General features: G+C 51.1%; 1 protein-coding gene across 3 annotated transcripts in view; it reads left to right on the top strand.

The window, feature by feature from the left end:
- The window catches only part of LOC114699722 (zinc finger protein 862), an 85,109-nt gene that overhangs the window by 27,238 nt on the left and 36,936 nt on the right, over positions 1-20,935 (top strand). For 2 of the 3 annotated variants that reach the window (XM_028878985.2, XM_028878988.2), the window contains exons 2-4: positions 7,833-7,957; positions 8,285-8,388; positions 8,865-9,127. In XM_028878985.2, coding sequence (XP_028734818.1) covers positions 7,833-7,957; positions 8,285-8,388; positions 8,865-9,127 — 492 coding nt within the window. Of the gene's footprint in view, positions 1-6,988; positions 7,265-7,832; positions 7,958-8,284; positions 8,389-8,864; positions 9,128-20,935 lie in introns of those variants that run through there. The other variant, XM_028878987.2, reaches the window with a different exon arrangement.

The raw sequence follows: 20,935 nt of genomic DNA, 5'->3' as shown, positions 1-20,935 counted from the left end.
TTGACAAACGGTCTACCTCTGACCTATATCCACAGCCCAACCCCCCCTTTTTTTTACTTTGTAAGCTAATATAAAGATACTTTTAAATTATTTTTAAAAACTTTTTATTGATTTTTTGTGAATTTCACATCCTGCACCCCAATCCCACTCATCTCCTTGTCCCCCTATACCTGCCCTTGCAACTTCTCCCCCAAAGAAAACATAAAGTAAAAAAAATAAAAATAAGAATTAAAAAAATCTTGCTATGATAGCTGTGGTGTGTCACACAGTACACCCTTTTGCCTAAACGGTTTTACTTCACATGTTCACTGCGTGAGTCATTGGTGTGGTTCGAGGTCTCTGGCTGCCCTGTGTCATGGAGACCCCGCAGCTTTGGTTCTGCAGGACTGGCCACTTCACACGCTCTAACATTTCTTAGATGGGGGAGCTGTTGGGGTGGGCAAACTCAAAGCCCTGGATCTGGACCTGGGTGGTAGATGGGTGGTCAGCCCACCCAACTCTCCTGTGCCTGCCACCAGGGCCAGCTCTCCAGATTTTCCCAGGTTAGGAGCAGGGTTAACTCTCCTGCCTGCGGCAGCTGGCCAAAAGCAGGACCCAACCACATTTTAAACGTCAGAAAAATTTCACCAACCTCCCTTTAACATCTAATTACACACACACACACACACACACACACACACACACACACACACGCATGTATATGTGTGTTGTGTATTGAGACATGATCTTACTATGTTCCATGGCTGGCCTTGAACTCATGATTCTCCTATCAACCTCCTAAATAGTTGGGTTTACCCAGTTTATTATATTTTTAAATGATACTAACATTTAAATAATAACAACCAATGTTAATAAAGTGATTATTATGGGCTAAACATTGTATGTGTAAACCTGACCTATGAAACAGAACTGTGCATAATCAGTCATTTGTCATTTGTCGAAGTTACACAACCTAGTGTGGCCATGCTGGTATCAGCAACAGTATATATGCTGGTGTAAGACTTCCATGAATTTAGTTGGGTGTAGTGGCACACACCTTTAACCCCAGAACTTGGGAGGAAGAGGCAGGTGGATCTCTGTGAACTTGAGGCCAGCCTGATTTACACAGTAAATCAGGCCAGCCAGGACTATGTAGAGAGATCTTGTCTTAAAAAAAAAAAAAAAAAAGGCTTCCATGAATTCAGCAACATCTTTTAATACATTTATCTCATAGTGGTATTCTCTAGTAATCCTGGAGAGACAGACAAGATTGTAAATTGGAAGCTAACCTGTGCTACAGCAGCTCTGGCTGTCCTGGAACTCACTATGTAGACCAGGCTGGCCTGGAACTCACAGTGATCCTCTGGATACCTTTGCCTCCCCAGTGCTGGGATTAAAGGTGTAGTCCATTACACCTGGCTCAGACTCTCTCTCTCTCTCTCTCTCTCTCTCTCTCTCTCTCTCTCTCTTTCTCTCTCTCTCTCTCTTAGATAAATAGGTTAAAAAGAGCCTTTTGAATGTCATAGCAGCAACTACCTGCCTTTGCAGGCTTATCTTACATGTAATTCAAGGAATATTAATTATTCTGCCCACAGATAGTGCTTGCCAAACATATAAACTCGAAAATTCAGGGACTGGAGAGATGGCTCAGGGGTTAGGAGCACTTGCTGCTCTTACAGAGTATCCAAGTGTGGTTCCCAGGACCACATCAGGTGACCCACAACTGTCTGAATCTCCAGCTGCAGGGGATTTGATGCTCTCTTCTGGCCTCCATAGACACCTGTACACTCGTGTACAGGTGTGTATATATACACAAGCACACAAATAAAAACAAAAATTTTAATCCAACTATTCCCTTTAATAATTCCACAACGTCTCCGTTCCTGTTCCTTTGATCTACTGTTACCACTACTAGTTGGTGGGTTGTGGTGGTGCACATTCCTCCTCGGGAGATCGAATAAAAAGGATTGCCACAAGTCTGAGGCCAGTTTGGTTTGCACAGCAAGTATCAGACTACGTAGTAAAACCCTGTCTCCAAAAACAAACAACTTGGGTTGGGGAGTTGACTCAGCAGTTAGGAGCAACTTGTTGCTCTTGCAGAGGACTAGGGTTCAAGTCCCAGCACCCACATGGTGGCTCACAGTCAGTCTCCTGTAACTCTAATCTCAGAGGATCTGACACCTTCTTCTGGCCTTCATGAGCACTGCACACATATGGTGTGCACATATTCATGCAGGCAAAACACTCATACACATAAATTAATAAAGTAAAATAAAAATTTAACTCCTGACAAAACAACCTCAAAAAAGAGAACCCTTAAGCAGATCCTTTCAGGAAGAGGAAACTGAGGCTTAAAGTGTAGGCAAAAGTTATCTCAATTTATGGCACAAACAAGCCCAAGCCCCCAAGGCTCGGGATCCCTAGCCCAGGTATATAAATGTCTGGCCTTAAGTTTTTTAGTTATTCAAGGAGACATCAGAAGATGCAGGGTGGATCCCAAACAGAACTGCAGACTCTCATGGTGCCAGGCTTGAAGGAAGCCAAATGGGCACAGTCTCCTGATGCTCCAGCCCCCTGGCTGCCAGGCATTCTGGGATCCTGGCTCTCTGCCAAGGGTGAAAATGAGCTGCAGGCCTCTGGCCACTCTCTGCCCCTCCTCTGGGGTTTGCATCTCATTGCTGAAGGTTGCACCAGGCTTAATCTCTGTAAGTGCAGACTCCGAGGAGCCCGGGCGCAGGGAGCAGTGCCAGCAGCTTGAAGTGCTCCGTGAGGCTGCCCTCTGCTTGGGCAGGGAGGCCAGAGCAATATGCAGAAGTGGCTTTTCGAGCTTCACCTGGCCTGAGCCTTCCGGAGCCTGCTGAGACTACTATGTTGGACGTGGTGAAGGTCACCGGCCCACATTCTCTCTCTCCAAGTGTAGGTTCACTTAGTGACATCCTCTTCTCACCCATGTCCCCATAAGCCTTCAATTGAGATAGAATCAATTCCAAAGTAAAGGTTCCAGTGATCCACTCCAGGATTTAAATCACAGCACTCATACGAGTGAGGCTTGATCATGGTCTCCAGGCAGCTGGGCTTTCCCAAGAATGGAGAGGACCAATAGCCAGTAAGTAGATGTAAGATAGGGACAGCAGGGACACCCTTTTTGATTGGTTTGCCAGGAAGCTCAGAACTGAATGGATGCTCCATCCATCACTAACCATCTAACAACAGATTATGATCATTTTGATGCCTCATGGGTGCACATGGGAGAGCACAGTACACATAGGACATGCTTGTCATCTCTGACACCCGAACCTGAGGTCTGACATGTTCTTTGTTCCCTAAGCAACCTATTTTGTACAAGTGGAGTATTCCTAGTCTAAAAATCCCAAATCTGAAGTAAGTCAAAATCTGCCATGTTCAACAAATGATCAAATTTAGGAGCTTTGGGATTTGGTAAAGAGTGTGCCAGCATTCCAGTGTTGGGACACTCCCAGGTCTGAAACACTTTTGGTCAAGCATCTCAGACAGCAACATCTAACCTGGGCATGATTCTGTAAGAAAATGTGAAGTACCTACCACATGCAAGCAAAAGCCACAGCAGGCCTCTCTACTGGGAGGTGAGAACGCGGTCTGGTGACCATCGGAATTGCATTGTGTGCCTCTTGTCCTAAGTAGCCATTGTGTCTCTCTCCTTCTCCATCTGACCCCTGCCTTCCTCTCTGAGCAGCCAGTGAAACAAGTGGTGGTACGAGGCTCTTTCCAAGGCCTCCCCTCAGTCTGTACCCTGTTTTCTCCCCCTGGGATGCCCTAGCAGTTATGATTAATTCTGGCTTGTCCATGAAGACTCCTTAAGGCTTAGCAGGCATGTCCAAACCTTTTGATGTTGCTACTGATGTGCTACTTCCACAAAGGTCATACTCCAGAGCCTTGCAAATCAATTTAAAAACAAACAAACAAACACACAAACAGAAATAAGTAAAACCGGGCTGGAGAGATGGCTCCGTGGCTCACACTGCACTTTCATGGGACACTCACTTCCCACTTCTTAGCGTCTACATCAGGTGGCTCACAACCACTGCACTTCCAGCTCCAAGGGATCCTACAACCTCTTCTGGTCTCCATGGGTACCTACACTCACACGTAAGCCTCTCTCTCTCTCTCTCTCTCTCTCTCTCTCTCTCTCTCTCTCTCTCTCTCTCTCTCTCACACACACACACACACACACACACACACACACACACACAGACACACAACTAAAAATAAACTAAAATCTATAAAGCGTTCTTAAACTATTTTAGATATATTTATTTTTATCTCGTGTGTGTGTGTGTGTGTGTGTGTGTGTGTGTGTGTGTGTGTTGCATGCCTCTGTGTCTGTTCACCACATGTGTGCCTGGTGCCCATGGAGGCCATAAGAGGGCACTGGATTCCTAGAACTGGAACTATAGATGGTTGTAAGCTGCCGAGTGCTGGGAATCAAACCTGGGTCCTCTGGAAGAGCAACACATGCTCTTAACTGCTAAGCCATCTCTCAACCCATATAAAAATTCTTTAATAAGAAAAGAAAATCTCATGATGTCTTAAGTGAGTTTATGGTTTTGTGTTAGCCATCTTGGGATTCATGTCCAGGAGAAAGGCACAATGACTGTCTTGAGTGCTCATACTTTGAGACTTACTGTAAGAATTGGGCTCCCACATTCCTGAATCTGATTCAGCTGTACCTCTCATGGCCCTAGACCCTCAGTGCCAACCTCTTCTCCTCGTCATCGTCGTCGTCGTCGTCGTCGTCACCCTCCTTACCACCCTCTTGTCTGGCCGCATGGGGAAGGAGAGTCAAACAAAACTCCCCGAGCTGTCTTTCCTTGAAGTCTCTTGTGGAGCTGTCTGTGGGGTCACTGGGACACAGAGGACAGTGCATTTTGACCTGGGTCATTTGATCATTAATTCATTTGACAGATGTGTACTCTGATGGGGGCGGGATGGGGCTGAGACTAGGGTGGGACAAGGCAGGTGCTTAGGGTGCAGAATTCACCGAGGTCCACTCCCATGCCTCACAGACTCCCTGGGAATGAAGGCCCCTTTAAGTTCATGTCCTAACCCCTGGTGTATATTTTCCTAGCCTCCACATATTTCCTAGCATTTTTTCCTGGCACCTGTTACAGGTGTTAGGAAGTCAGTGGGGAGTCAGAGAGCCTGTAAAGCCATTTGCCCTGCCCTTGGGGACTAGCTAGAGGCCGTTATACATAAGGCAGGTATTGTCAGGTATGACCCAGACTAGCAGAGGTGTTACTGGGGTCAGAGGGCAGTGAGGAGATGGGTGGGGCTGCATCTAGTCCCCGGGCATTGTGCCTGGTGGAGCACCCAAGAGTCGGAGCAGGGGAGCACACAGGGGAGCACAATGGTCCTAGGCTGTGTGCTCTCAGAAAGCACCAGAGATTGTCAGTGATTGGCTGAAAAGAGAAATCCAATCGAGTGGAGACTCTTCCAAGCTGCTCTTGCTGGTGTTGCCTGGCTATGTTCCTGACAGCCTTCTTCCTTGCTTTTCTTTCTCTTTCCTTCATTCCTTCCTTCCTTCCTTCCTTCCTTCCTTCCCTCCCTCCTCTCCCTCCTCCTCCCTCCCTCTCCTCCCTCCCTCCCTCCCTCCTCCCTCCCTCCCTCCCTTCCTATTGTTTTTGTTTGTTTGTAGTTAGGGTCTCACTATATAGCCCTGGCTGCTCTGGAACTCACTTTATAGACCAGGCTGACCTCTAACTCACAAAGATCCGCCTTCCTCTGCCTCCTGAGAGCTGAGATTAAAGGTGGGCATCATCACTATGTGTGGCACCTGATCAGCTTTCTGTCCTGGGATTGTCGCCTCCGCCAAGCGTTCTTGTCCCTGTCACCCACCACATCTGTGATGGAATCTGTCATTAGCGACATTTTGGTGGAAGGAGAGAACCGACTCCTTCAAGTTGTCTTCCGACCTCCACATGCGTGCTGAGGCATGGCCCCACTCCACATTAAATTAAATAAATAGATATACTAAGAGAAATGGGAATGTAGAGAAGTCACAACCTTCGTGATCAGTCAGCCTGGCAGCCATGGTCAAGTACCACAGACAGACCACGCGGCTCCAGCCTCTCAGTTCTGAAGGTTGAGAGGTCAAAGGTTAAGGTGCACTCATTCAGTTCCACTGAGATGAGAGGGCTCTCTACCTTGCAGATGGGACCTTCCTGCTGTATCCTCACAGGCAGACAGCCCTTATGAGGGCACCTGACCCTAAACACCTTGTCCAGTTTCTCTGTCCTCTCCAAATACACACAGTGGGATTTAGGACTTGAACATAGTGGAGCGTCCAAGGGCAAACGTTTAGCCGCTAACACCTGTCCCGTGGCTGCACAGTGTGTTATTGAGACTTGAACTTGGTTCTCCGGAGTTCAGACTGCTCCCCGTCGCAGGGCTTGTGGGACTCCTGCCCGTGCAGCTGCATCCCGGTCAGCCTGCGTGACCTTGGGCCGGTCCCTTCTCAACTTCCAACCCTCGGCACCCCTTTCTCCGCGGGTGGCTGGGCAACCATCGCCGGGGCCGGGAGGTGGAGCAAGACGCGGTGCTCGCACCCGGGGCGGCGCAGGTGGCGCAGGGCGCGGGCTGCAGTGGCCGAGGTGGGTGTCGGCGGTGGCGCTGCGGAGGCTGCTGCGGGCCGCGCGCGACCGTCCGCGCGTGAACCCGGGACTGTCCCCTCGGCGGCCGCCCCCTCCCGCCGCTCGTGTCCTGCGCGCCCCGCGCCCCTCCCGGCCGCCAGCCAACTGCGTGCCCCGGGGCCGGCAAGAAGCCACATGCCCCCGCAAGGAATGCCGGGCTGCCGGGAGGGCGGGGGGCGGGCCGGGCCGCGGCGCCCCGCCGCGAAGGTGGGTGACGGCCGGGGCGCCGCCCCCGCGCACACTTTCCCCGCGGGTCACACGCGCGGCCGAACGGCGGCCCCCGGGCTGGAGGCAGGGCGCTCTGTCCCCTGCGGTCCCCTGCGCGCGCCCCCCGCGTCCCGGCTCGCAGGAGGGGCAGGCCGTGCCGCTCCCCCACCCCTCCCGCCGCCGCGGGCTTTGGGGCCCCCGGTGGGGAGCAAGGGGCTGGTGAGCCGAGGAGCAGGGGTGTGGCCAGCGGGGGCCCTGGGGAGTGAGTCACACACACACTCTGCTCGCCCAGTCCCGGGGCCCAACACGGTCCCAAGGCCGAGCTACTGCACAGCCCGCCCGAAGAAGAGTGTCCCGGGGTCTGGCATGAGGACCGTGGGGAGGGGCTGCAGTCGGGTTCTGTGGTGCGGGCGGTAAGCATGCTCTGGGGACACTCCCCCCCCTGGAGAGATGGGTGGGCTTGGAGTCAGGACTAACCCTGGCTGGCACACAACCAGCTCCCCAGGCCCGCCTGTACCTGCTACGAGCTGCCCAAGGGGCCTGGCTTCTTCCTCCTGGCAGCCCCTCACTCGGGGCCTCACACAGCCAGCCATGCAGAGCTCATTTCAGCTTTCCACTCCCTCGGGCCCCCCTTGGCAGAGTTTGTCAGGTTCTTGGGGGATCCTTGTGTCCTTTGGACTTAGTGTTCAGGCTGTGCTTCCCAGGCCTGTCTCCTGGCCTGAGCTGCCCCTGGGCCCTGACCCCATGGGGCTGGTGGCTCCAGTCGTCCCCAGGACCAGCCCTGGATAGAAATGGCATTTCCTCTTGGCCAGGCTACAGCTGTTTTTGTTGTCTGAGTTCTCAAGCGCTTCCTCTGGGGATGGCAGGGAGGGTAACCAGACTCCTAGGGACCCCTGCTCTCCCTCCCAGCCACTCACCCCTCTTCCCCTGTCTCTTTGATCTTCTTCCTGTGCTGGTCCGGCCTCTGTTGCCTGTCCCCAGGACAGAATGACCGAGAACATGAAGGAGTGCCTGGCCCACACCAAGGCGACTGTAGGGGACATGGTGACAGTAGTGAAGACAGAGGTCTGCTCACCACTCCGGGACCAGGAGTATGGCCAGCCCTGGTGAGGCCCCTGGGTGGTGACTTGAGGAGGGAAGGGTGGGTGGCTGGGCTGGATTGGTTGGGGATCCAGGGGATGGCCACCTTCCTTCCTGGGCAGCTCCTGGGGTCAGAGGTGAGCAGGCCTAGATGAACTTGGGCAGAGTTGCTCAGGGCCCAACTCTGAGGAATTCACATGCTCCCCGACTCCTGCAGCGGACAAGCCGCCTGTTGGAGTTCTTTGCCCATCTGCAACCCCCCTGCCTCCTGGACAGGTGTCCAGCCTGTCTTCCTCCTGTACTGTCTCTGATGGCTTCTTTGCTTTCCTTCTGTGGGCCCTTGCCCTGGCCAGCTCTAGGAGACCGGAGCCCGCTTCCATGGAAGTTGAACCCAAGAAGCTGAAGGGAAAGCGTGACCTCATTGTGACCAAAAGCTTCCAGCAAGTGGACTTCTGGTGTAAGTGGAGTTGAGGCTCTAGGAGACTCTTCCCTTCACCCCATACCCCACCTGCCCCTGGTCTGGAAATATTGTGTCAGAGTTCCAATGAGAGGCATTCACCCAGGCACACCAGGCTTCAGCAGCCTCTCTTAGGTCTTAAAGCTCACAGATGTACAGTGGCATTTCCAGCTCAGGCCTGTGGCCCCAGAGCCATTTTTTTTTTTTTTTTTTTTTTTTTTTACTTGAGACAAAAGCCTTGACATTGGCAGTGTGTCCTTCAACCCCCCAGGGAGGATCATGGGTTATTGCTGCTGATGGCCCTGGGCCTGCAGCTGGCTGAGCAGATCTAGGGCTGGGAGGCCTGAGCTACATGCAGTGTGGTTTCCATTGCTCTAAGTGGTCCTCAGTGTGGCCTCCGGTAATTTTCTCAGCCACTGCGGGACGTCTGATGTGGCACCACCACTGAACTTTTCCTCTTCTTCACATCCCTCCAGTCTGTGAGTCCTGCCAAGAGTACTTCGTGGATGAGTGCCCGAGCCATGGTCCCCCCGTGTTTGTGTCTGACACGCCAGTGCCTGTGGGCATCCCGGATCGGGCGGCCCTCACCATTCCACAGGGCATGGAGGTGGTAAAGGAACCTGGTGGGGAGAGCGATGTGCGGTGTATAAATGAGGTCGTCCCCAAGGGCCACATCTTTGGCCCCTATGAGGGGCAGATCTCTACCCAGGACAAGTCAGCTGGCTTCTTCTCGTGGTTGGTGAGTGTCCCCTGTACTATTCCTTGGGAGAGGTTTTAAGGGACTTGGGGGGAAACCAGCAGGGGATAATTTGTGCCCACACAAGTGCTCTTCTGGGGTTACCTATGGCTATATGGATGATGGGTCTTGCTGTCCCCTTGCCCCAGCCATGTGGCCTTTGTCTTTTGGTGTCCAACGGTCATGCTAAGGGATCCCACCTCGGTAGCAAGCAGGTTAGTCATCACCAGGTAGAACTTAAGGCTAATTTTCCCAAGTATCCTTGTGTGTCCTTGTGCATGTGGACATGCCTCTGTGTGTGTGTGTGTGTGTGTGTGTGTGTGTGTGTGTGTGTGTGTGTGTACATCCATGCATGTGCATCTGGCTGTCCATTCAGTAGTATTTACAAAGAGCTCAGCAAACCCCTCTTCCAAAGTGGAAGATTTGTAGCTGGGGGCTGCAGGGCCATAGAACATGATATTCGGCTCAGAAAATGGGCATGGCGGGTGCTGGAGGGAAGGCTTTCCACACGACAGACATGGTTCCCATTCTTGGGAAGACAAACATTGAACAAGCATGTGCAAGTGGTTATTGACACCCGAGAGGTAGCACAGCATACTCGGGGACACTGTGCTTGTGGTGCCTGGAACCTGCATCCGGAATGTCCGCGAGCTTTGTTGTTCACTGTCTGATGACTTTGAATGTGTTGCTTTCTTCTCTGGGCCTGTTCTGTGGCACAGGGTTAATGAGAGCTGCTGGTGAAGATTCCTGTTGGCCTGGCACCGTTCTTGGGAGGGCGATTGCTAAGTGACTAGGACACTTGTCATTGCTTGATATTACTGCCGTTGGCCTGTGTGGTGGTTCGAATAGGAATGGCCCCCATAGACAGATGGGTTTGAGTGTTTGGCCCTTAGGGAATGGCATTATTAGGAGGTGTGGCCTTGTTGGAGGAAGTGTGTCACTGTGGGGGCAGGCGTTGAGGTCTCCTATGTTCAAGCTGTACCCTGCGTGGCATAGTCTCCTGCTTCCTGGGGATCAAGATGCAGAACTCTCAGCTCCTTCTCCAGCACCATGTCTGTCTGCATGTTGCCATGCTTCTTGACATGATAGTAGACTGAACTTCTGAAACTGTAAGCCAGCCCCAATTAGATGTTTTCCTCTATAAGAGTTGCTGTGGTCATGGCATCTCTTCACAGCCATGGAAACCCTAACTAAGGCAGCCTGGTTGGGTTCCTTCAGTCTAAGGATTGGAGAATGAATCACAACTGGTCCTGGAAGGGGGCTAGAACTTCGTTCCATGCAGACAGAAGGTATAGGGAAGAAGTCTGCAGTGGTGGCATTGGAAGCTAGCAGAGGTGGTATGGGATCATTTCCCAGGCCCAAGGACTGAGGGAAGCTGGGGATGTGACCGAGCAGAAGTGTGGCTAGGTCAGGTTGTGGCACCGGAAGTCTTGGTCTCAGGAAGGAGGCTGGGGAGAGGGTTCATGTGAGATGAGTATGGTGATGGCTTGAGCTGAGGTCTGGAGGTGGGCGACTCTGAGAGATTCAGGAGGGAGAGCCCTGGGGTAGGTGAAGTGGGCAGAGTGCCAAAGTGAGGAGCAGGGGCTTTCGAAAAACATGAGGAGGGATTCCTGGACAGCTCATGGAGGAGGGGCAGGGGGGAGGGGTGTCCTGGGATGGTAGAGGAAAGCAGCAGGCCTGTTCATACCACATCTCTGCCTCTCCCTGAGCATCTCCTTGGTGCCAGGCCCAGTGGCAGGACAGATCAGATGTGAGTCGTCCTACCTGCATGGGCAGGAGATGGAACTAACCAAAAAATACGGAAAATACACATAAAACTACTGGCAGGTGTTGGTGAAATAAGAAGCTGAGAGCAAGTAAAGAGCCAGGGGAACCCATGTGGCCAGAGGTCAGACGAGGCCTCCTGACACTGAGCTGGGGTTGAAGGAGGAGCGTGGCCACCTGTGTTAGTCAGGGTTCTCCAGAGTAACAGAATTTATAGAATTTATAGAATGAATGAATATAGAATTAGTCTAGATAGATAGATAGATAGATAGATAGATAGATAGATAGATAGATAGATAGATAGGTGGGTGGGTGGATGGGTGGATGGATGGATGTCTTAGCTGGACATCTATATATGTCTTATAAGCTGGATGTCTTAGCTGGTCTTCAGTGTGTGACAGGTCCTGAAGTAAGTAGTAGGCTCTAATGCCAGTGACTTGCTGGCAAGGCCAAGGCTAGCAGCAAACAGCAAAAGCTTCCTTCTTCCCCGTCCTTACGTAGGCTTCCAGCAGAAGGCATGACCCAGATCAGAGGTGGGTTTTCCCACCTCAAAGACCCAGATTAGAAATGGATCTTACCACTTAAAAGTAAAGAAAAATCCCTCATAGGTGTTTCCTTCCACATTTCGGTTTGAGTTAATTCCAGATGTAGTCAGGTTGACAATCAAGAATAGCCACCACACCACCGAAGTACAGATTGGTGAGGGGTGTCAGATGGTGGACTTGCGTGAGCAGGAAGGGGCACACGGCATGTCGGAGCAGCAAACGTGGGGCTGGAAAAGGGATGGAGGTGTACCGTGTGGGGTCCAGTGCTGACTTCATTCTTTGAAGGGCTGTGGGAAGGTTCCAAATAATGAGGACTGACCAGATCACATTAATTGGTTTGTTTAGTTATTTGTTTTGCTATGTATGTTTATGTTCAGGGTCGTGGCGCGTACGTGTGTGCGCGCCTGTGTGGAACCAGAGGTCAATGCCAAGTGTCTTCCTAACTATTCTCCACCTTATTTTTGAAACGGTCTCTTTCTAACCTAGAGCTCACCAATTCAGCCAGACTGGATGGCCTGTAACCCCCGAGGGCTCTCCTGTCTCTACCTCCCAGCCTTGGGATTCCAGGTGCATGCCACAGCATTGGGCTTCCAGGTCCTGGGGATCAGCTCAGGTCTTCATGCTTGCACATCAAACACTATCCACTGAGCCATGTTCCCAACCCCACGTTAAAGTTGTGGATGAGCAACTTTTGCGGCAGCCTACAGAACTACTGTGGCATTGGTTAGGAAGCAGGTAGAGAGTGATTTCAAGCCTGCAGTGGGGCTGACGTGGGTGGAGACAGGGAAGAGACATGGTGAAGGGAAGGCCAGCTTAGGACCGGATGGGGGATAAGGGCCAGTCGGGATGGAGTGGCTTCACTAAGGGAACCACGCATCACGGACAGCTTTGGTCCTCCCTGCCTCTCACCCAGCAGGGAGGTAGAGGTGCCTTCACTTCTGAAGACTTCCAGGTGGAGAAGAGGTTGAGTACGATTGGGACTCCAGTGTCTGTCTTGTTGAATGTTGATGCCAGCAGGCAGGTGGATGTACAGTTCTGGATCCTACCGAGGAAGTACGGAGATGTTACTTGTGCTTGTAGATGGCTAATAGAGGTGGATGGGACCCAGCCTCAGTGTCAAGGGACTTCAACAGTTCATAGTCCAGAAGGGAGCATGGGAGAGCGTGTCACTGGGGGAGAAGCAGGCCAGGAGAATGGCCTGTCTGCACAGCAAGAAGAGAGCTCTGAAGGCTACAGGACCAGTGAATCTCATGTGGCTGGGAAGCCCGGGACGACAGGGCTCACAAGAGTCTGTTGGATCTTGTGCCTTCAAGAGCATTGTGACACTGGCAGGAGCAGTAGGCCTCAGCCTGGGATTTCTGTACCCACATGGTATTGGGCAATATTGACAGCTCAGGGTGGGCGTGTGCTACTGGTACCTAGAGACAAAGGCCAGGGTCAGTGCTAAGTGATGTGCACTGCCTGGGACTGCAACCCACAACAGTGGCTTATCAGTTGCTCCTGCAGGAGAGTGCTGGAGCTGGGCACCTGATTAGCATAGAGGTGGCCAGCAGAACAGCTTCTCAGAAATTTGCTTAGAGCTCAGAAGTGGAAAAGAGAGATAAGAGAGGCAGATGGTGATTGGAGGAAGCCGCTGGGGTCAGCGGAGCTGTTACTAGAGAGAAGTTAGCATCAGCATCCTTAAGGCCAGCAGGAGGAGCGCTCTGGAAAGAAACTGGGAGGATGAGGGAAGAACACCAGCCATATGCATCTGTAGCACCTCTAGAAGGTTCTGAAGAAGCAACTGGGTATGGAAAGGAGTAGGTCAGCATATTTTCCATCACCTAAGGGACAGCCCAAGTGGGTAGGTGTGGGAGGCCGAACAATGGCTCTGTGAGGATTAGTGTTAATTGCCAACTTGGCAGGATCTGGAGTCACCTAGGAGACAAGCTTCCAGGGGATTATTGAGCCCCTGGCATGCCTGTAAGGGGATTATCTTGATAGACTGATTGATGTGGGAAGACTCATCTTAATTGTGGGTGGCAACATTCCCTAGGCCGGGATCCTGGATTGTATAACATGGAGAGTTGAGCACAGGCGTTTGCTCCTCTTTGCTTCTAGACTGTGGATGCAATGCAGCTAGCTGCCTCGACGTGAGCCAAAGTGACCCTTCCTTCCTTAAGTTGGCTTTGTCAGAGTATCTGATGACAGAAATGAGATTAAGATAGGTTCCGTAGTGCCCTCGTCCCCAGAACTCGAGGCCCTTTTGGTGGTAGAAGGTGGTAGCATCTGTGGTCACAGTGAGCATCTTGAGACAGGGAGACCATCTTAGGTTTTCTGGCTGGGTTCAAGGAAATTACAGAATTCTTTCTTGGAGGGAGACAGGAGGGTCAGGGTTAAATCAGACGCGGGGACATGGTGCCTGCTGGCTTCCCAGAAGTGGTGGAGGCTGGGAGTGGTTGGGACAAACAGCTGAGGTGCCTATTAACACATCAAAGCAGACTCTGGTGGCCAGTGTCTCCCTCAGTCCCTACCTGTTACAGGGTCCTCCTGGCTAGCATACCCTACCCCCATTCTGAACTCTCCAGCCCAGGGCGTGGGCTGGGCCCCTTTTCCCAGCTTTTCTTTCCTATATAACCCAGCCATTTTGGCTAAGTGGACCTTTTGGTCTCTTGTTCTCCTGGTTCAGTTCTGGCCTCTTGGTTCCTGGTTCCTCTCTCTTTCTTTGCCTCTGATCTCTCTTATATCTATAATAAAAACTTCAATCCCTTAGGAGTAATCATGTCCTTTTATGTCTTTCTTCCCCCATGCTGATGGCCTATAGATGTGGAGAAATAGATGATGAGACAGGTTCTTGATTGGAGGAGTTCTGACCTCCAGAATTGTAAAAGAATGTATTTGCTTTGGTCAAAGTGTGAGAGAGAGACACACACACACACAGAGACAGAGAGAATGTGTTTTCCTGCAGCAATAGGAAACAGACTGATGGAGGAGGTATGTGTGTCAGGAACATTGGCTTAAAAAGTGCAGGGTGGTAGATGGAGGTAGATAGGTCACATGGCAGGGATTTGACCTTCAGAATCTCTAGAAGTGAGTAATACCAAAGACTTGAAGGGAATGAATGGTCAGGAAGGCTCAAGAAAGCAAGAACACGCACGTGAGTGTGCGCGCGCGCGCGCGCGCGCGCGTGCGTGCGTGCGTGCGTGTATCCCACATATGTCAGGGGCGGCGACTGTTTGGATCTCACTGGGGAGCCCAGAGAGCAGCTTGGCCTACTTAGATGATAAATGAGAAAGGAAAGAAAAGATCTGAACCATGACACTGATTTGGGGCTGGAATTTGGAAACCCTGTGTCGTAAATAAACTCCACTCATTCGTCAAATCCTGTCCCCAAGCTTTCCTTGCTGTTAGCTTTTCCTTGACCATTTTCCTGGTTTCAGAAGTCCTGGCCCCATCCAAGAACACATGTTTGCAGTTACAGAGATGGATCTCTTCAAATGCTTGCTGTACAGGCGCGAGGACCTGAGTTTGAGCTCCAGAACTCATGTAAAAGAGCATGCTGCGGGGGCTAACTCTTGTGATCCCAGCACTGGGGAGGTGGAGGCAGGCAAATCCCTGGATTTCCCGCTCTAGCCAAATGAGTGAGCTGTAGGCCAGTGAGGGACCTTGTGCAAAAAAAAAAAAAAAAAAAAAAAAAAAAAAAAAAAAAAAGTAAGGTGGAGTGGTTTTGGGGAAAGACACCTGTTGTTGAACTCTGGCTTTCAAAGCCACTCATATACGGGTGTGCACGCGCGCGCGTGCGTGTGCACACACACACGCACATATGCACACACACACACACACACACACTACTGTTTTGTGCACAATACCACAATGATATGTGCACACAGCACTCCAATGGGAATGGAGCCTGGTCATAACACACACAACCCTTAGTGCTTACTGAGCCGCTGACACCTGGCCAGGGGTGGACTCGGCACTGAAAATATTGCTCATGCTTCTGCAGTGTTCTTCCCGTGACATCGTGTATTTATTGTCATCCTACTGGGGGTGATATGGACCACTGCATACAAGACTAAGCCGCTGGGCAGAGCTCCGGTGGGTTTCAGGCCTGTTGCTGTCCAGCTGCAGAGCCTGCCTCATCTCACAGCTCGGTCCTCTCTATCTCCCTTCCTTCTGGGCCTTTCCCTTCCTGCTTCTCTTGATTGGGTCTTTTCTCCTCTTTCTTGCCCAGCATCAATTCTCTCCCTGATCCTACTCAACTGGAGGAGAGCTGGCCCCACTGTGTGCTGACTGCAAGTGAGGCCCTGGGTTCCCAGGGATGGAAGGCCTCCCTCCACAGCCTGGCCGCCCTCCACAGCCTGGCTGCCCTGGCATGAGTTGTACACTCAGTTCTGACTGCTTTGACAAGATACGCCCCTTCCTCTGCTCTCTCAGCCCGGTGGAATTTATCCTGCTGTAAATCATGGATCAGACGCCCTCCCCACCCCCAGGTCCTGCAGGCCAGGCTAGTGCTGTGGGCACTAGGTACTTGGAGTCACTGTGTGACCCTGTGGTTTGGAAAAGAGGCAGAAGAAAGAGGAGGCAGCAAAGGTTTCTATTTTAAGTTTGTCATCCAGTCCACGTTTTGTTCCAGAGAGGATATAGGGCAGCCTAGCCAGGTGTGTAAAATAGACCACAGTGGGGTACTACAACTGAGAGAGAGGAAAGAAAAGTGGGGGTCTCACGATGGGGCCAGGAGTTCACAGGCTGAGTCTCAGGGGGCTCAGAGAAGCACAGAGCCTCAGGCTTGTCCAGCAAGTAAGGAGGGGACATTTCAGACAGATTGGAGTGTGTGTGCATGGGTGTGTACAGGTGAACAAGTGCTTTGCTTGTGGGGTGCGTGTGTGTGTGTGTGTGTGTGTGTGTGTGTGTGTGTGTGTGTGTGCACTTGTGTGTGCCCCTGCCGAGGCCAGAGCTTGACTTTGGGTGTTTTCCTTGGTCTTACATTTTGAGACAGTGTTTTCTCTTCCTGAACCCAGAGTTCCCTGATTGGCTAGATTGGTTCGTCAGTGAGTCCTAGGATCCTTGGTCCTGGTACCCCAGCACTACCATGCACAGCTTTTCTGTGGGTTCTGGGCATTCAAACTGAGGTCGCGAGGCTTGCGCGACAACCGCTTTACCAACCGAGTGTCCTCGTCCTGAACGAGTGCTTTTTTTGTGCTTGTTTATTTAATGTCTACTAATCCTTAACTATGAAAATTTAAAAGAGCCTGGTGTGGTCACGCACACCTGTAGTCTCCACACCCGGGAGGCTACGGCAGGAGGATCACCGGAGTCTGAGGCCAGCCTGAGTTACATGCTGTGATGTTGCCTGACAAAACCCAAAACCCCAAACCAAACCAGAGAGCTCTGCAGAAAGATGTAAGAGTAGTGTAGGGAACACTTGGCTCTTAGATCACCTGTTGCTACATCTTATAACATTTATGCTTGTATTCATAGTCGTGTGTGTGTGTGTGTGTGTGTGTGTGTGCGCGCGCGCGCGCTCGCGAGCGTGCATATGTGTGTGTGCGTGTGTGTGCGTGTGTGTGCGTGCGTGCGTGCATGCGTGTGTGTGCATGCGTGCGTGCGTGCGTGCGTGTGTGTGTGTGTGTGTGTGTGTGTGTGTGTGTGTGTGTGCAATCCAAACCTTTTCATACCGTAGTTTGGGGGCAGGAGAGATGGTGTAGCAGTTAAGAGCATCTGCTGCTCTTCCAGAGGACCCAAATTTCGGTCCCAGCACTTGTCTAGCCGCAGCTCACAGCTGTCCATCACTCCAGCTTCAGGGGCTCCAGCACCCTCTTCTGGCCTCTGCGGGCAACCTCCCACACATGGCACCCACATGTGTGAAACTAAGGGTTTTTAGTTTGTTTGTTTTTATCTGTACGTGCTTGGAACCCACGGAATGCCGTCTCTGTCCCAGCTACCGTACTCTGCCCGCCATAGCACAGCAAGATGACTCGGGAACCAGGGAGTGCAGATTGTCTTCCAATAAAATGTTATATGGGGCCTCAAAAATCTGATTTGTATGCGGTTTCAAATAAAATTTGAATTTCATATAAATGTAAAAAACCATAGAAGTGAAGTTACACGAAGAAAAACATTTCCATTTTTTTAAAGGTGCGCAAAACATTCTTAGTTCACAGGGGTATGTGAAAACGGGCTGGGGGCACACCGGATGTGACCTGCCATCGGGAGCTGCCTGACCTCTGTCATGTGCCACTCTGGGTTATTACTCCAGGCATGTCTCACGTGTGTAATGCTGTCTTGCCACTACTTTGTAATCAGATTTTCCCAGCTGTACGAGAAACGCCCTTAATGAAGGTTCCTGCCTGGAGCCTTTCAGTGGCACAAGCGACCGTGGTGGTCACGCTTCCTGAGCTCCTCCTTCTCCATCCTGAGAGTGATGCTCACTAAAGCATCGGCCAATAGAATGTCTATAGGATGGTCCACAGTCCCCATTGATCCCATTCTTCACTTCCGGCCAGCTCAGCTCATGCATTTTCCCGACAGCAGTGCTGCATCTTTCTCATTGGGTGGGAAAGGCAGCATTAAAAATAAATTCGCCAGTAGAGTGACTGGAACGGAAAACCCTTGCCCCGCACAGTTGAGACCAACCCAATTGCTTGAATGTGACACGCCGTAGCTTCATAGGTAGTGTGTTTCTGGTGAGGCTGGGAGAGTCTCTAGACACCCAGGTTCTCTGGGGTTGGAATACTCATGACTTTGCACACTTTGCATGTCATGCTCTCTCTCTCTCTCTCTCTCTCTCTCTCTCTCTCTCTCTCTCTCTCTCTCTCTCTCCTTCTCTCTCTCTCTCATATGTAATGTGCATGTGTATCTGTGCACATATGTGTGCATGCCTCTGGAGGCCTGAAGCACACATCCAGGGTCTTCTTCAGTAGCTCTCCACGTCATTGATGGAGGCAGGGTCTCTTGCTGAATCTACGGCTAGCTTTTGTCTGGAATCCCCTGTGTGTGCGTCCTGAGTCCTGCCCCACATGCCCAGCCTTTACACGGAGTCTGGGGATGTGAACCCCACTTTCTGAATCTGTGCAGCAAGCGCTTTTATTCACTGAGCCACGTTCCTAGCTCCAGTGATCTCGTTATTTCCCCGTGCTTATCTCGGCCTTGAGGGGACATCTTTGGTTACTATTTTACAATTACTGTTACTTTCTCAAGTTTTGCCAGAAAGGAGTATTTACTTAGACAGTGTGCATCTGTCTTTTGGTCACTGTCTAGTGACAAGTAGTAGTAATTGATAGTGCCAAATTAAGTCTTCTGTGACACCAGCTTACTCGGTGGCATGAAACGGGGGCATTTAGTGTTTTCTGTAAAATGCCAGATGGGTAACTCTCCCATTGTGTGGATCACAGTGTCTCTGGCAAGGACGGGTGTCCTTAGGATGGTGCTATGTCCTGATAAACCCGGAATGGACTCAGGTCACCTCCTCTCCCAGCATCCCAGCTCTGTGGCACAGTGCTCTGTGCAGGATTGGTTGTCTCCTGTGACTGCAGAGGTTCCAGGGTATGACTCACTGCTGGTGCTCTGTGTGGAAAAACCCTTCTAAATGGCAGCATGGTATGTTTTCACATTCGTGTTTTACTTTTCCTCTGGCCATTCCAGTTTACATTTGTGTTGCCTCTAGGCAGGCAGGTCCTTCTAGGTTTCTTTCCACCCTTGCTCAAGGCCCTTCCTGCTCCAAACTGTCTTTCCAGTCCCATCTTGTATACTTCCCGAGGTCCACTGTAGGACCTGAAGATGCCCTTTGCTCCCCCAGGAGGAAGGGATGGGTGGTTGGTCTTGAGACTGGTTCAGTGGGGTCAGGTGCCCTTCCCTGGCAGAACCATGGGACTCTCAAGCGGAAGCACTGTGTGGCATGGCCAAAGGGCTCTGGACGGTTCAGATCCTGGCACTTCAACTGATGGAAGCCCGGCTTTGAGTCCGTCACCTGTTCTTTGTGTGCTCCAGCATCGATATAGGAAACAAGCACACAGCTTCTGGAAGACACCCCGGAGTTATGAGTATTGATGTGCAGCCGGCCGGGGGTGACAGGTGACAGGCTGGTTTGATTGTCCCCAGCCAACTTCACAAGGGATAGAGAATGTGAATATGTTGGACTTGGCTGTAAGATCTAGATTCGAATAGGCCTCATTTACTACATCTCCAGGGCTTTTCTTATTTTTTTTTATTCTTCTTATATTTCTTATAATTTTTTTCTTCTCTCATATATTCCATCCCGACCACAGTTTCCTCTCCCTCCCTTCTCCCCATTCTCTCCCCGACCTCCCCTCTCCCCTAGATCTATGCCCCTGCCATCTCCCTTCAGAAAAGAGCAGGCCTCCCAGGGATGTCAACCAAACCTGGCATAATATGCTACAATAAGCCTGGGTGCATAGCATCAAATCGAGGTTGGACGAGGCAACACAGCCTATTTATGGCGAAAGGGGCCCAATAACTAGGCAAAAGAGTCAGCGATTGTCCCTACTTCCAGTTATGAAATCCACAAGATCGCCAAGCTACTCAGCTATAATATGTATGTAGAGGATGTAGGACAGATCCCTACAAGGGTCCCTGATCTCTGTGAGCCCCCATGAGTCCTGGTCAATTGATTCTGTGGACCATGTTCTCGTGGTGTCCCTGATGCCTCTGGTTCCTCAGATCCTTCCTCCCCCTCTTCCATAGGACTCCTCAGACACCACCTAATGTTTGACTGTGGGTCTCTGCATCTGCTCCATCAGTTGTTGGATGAAGCCTCTCTGGTCTCTTTGATGATGATTCTGCTAGGCTCCGGTCCCGGAACACTCTGCAGGCAGGACAGGCTATAGGTCGAAGGTTTTGTGTCTGGGTTGGTGTCCCAATCCCTCCACTTGAGGCCTTGCCTGGTTACAGAAGATGGCCAGTTCAGGCTCCGTGTCCCCCACTACTATGGGACTTTGCTAGGGTTACTCTCATAGATTCCATGGACCTTCCATTGCACTAGGTTTCCACCTCGCCCCTGAAATGCCCCCCAATTCCAGTAGTTTCCCCCAGTATTCCCCTAGTTGATCCTTCCTATTCCCAACCTCACCCTCCCCTAGTCCACCCACAAAACCCTTTTGTTTCCTCTTCCCAAGGAGATCCTTGCATCCCCCCTTTAATCCCTTCTTGTTACTTAGCCTCTCTAGGTCTGTGAATTGTAGCATGACTGACCTTTATTTAACAGCTAATATCCACTTATGAGTGAGTACATACCATGTTTGCCTTTCTGGGTCTGAGTTACCTCACTTAGGATGATTTTTTTTCCATTTCCGTCCATTTGCCTGCAAATTTCATGATGCCATTGTTTTCTACAGCTGAGTAGTACTCCATTGTGTAAATGTACCACATTTTCTTTATCCATTCTTTGGTTGAGGGACACCTAGGTTGTTTCCAGTTTCTGGCTATTATGAATAAAGCTGCTCTGAACATCGTGGAGCTAGTGTCCTTGTGGTAGGATAGAGTGTCCTTTAGGTATATGTCTAAA

The sequence above is a fragment of the Peromyscus leucopus genome, chromosome 4, assembly GCF_004664715.2.
Source record: "Peromyscus leucopus breed LL Stock chromosome 4, UCI_PerLeu_2.1, whole genome shotgun sequence".
NCBI classification, from domain to species: domain Eukaryota; kingdom Metazoa; phylum Chordata; class Mammalia; order Rodentia; family Cricetidae; genus Peromyscus; species Peromyscus leucopus.
This window is presented reverse-complemented; position numbering and strand designations above follow the sequence as displayed.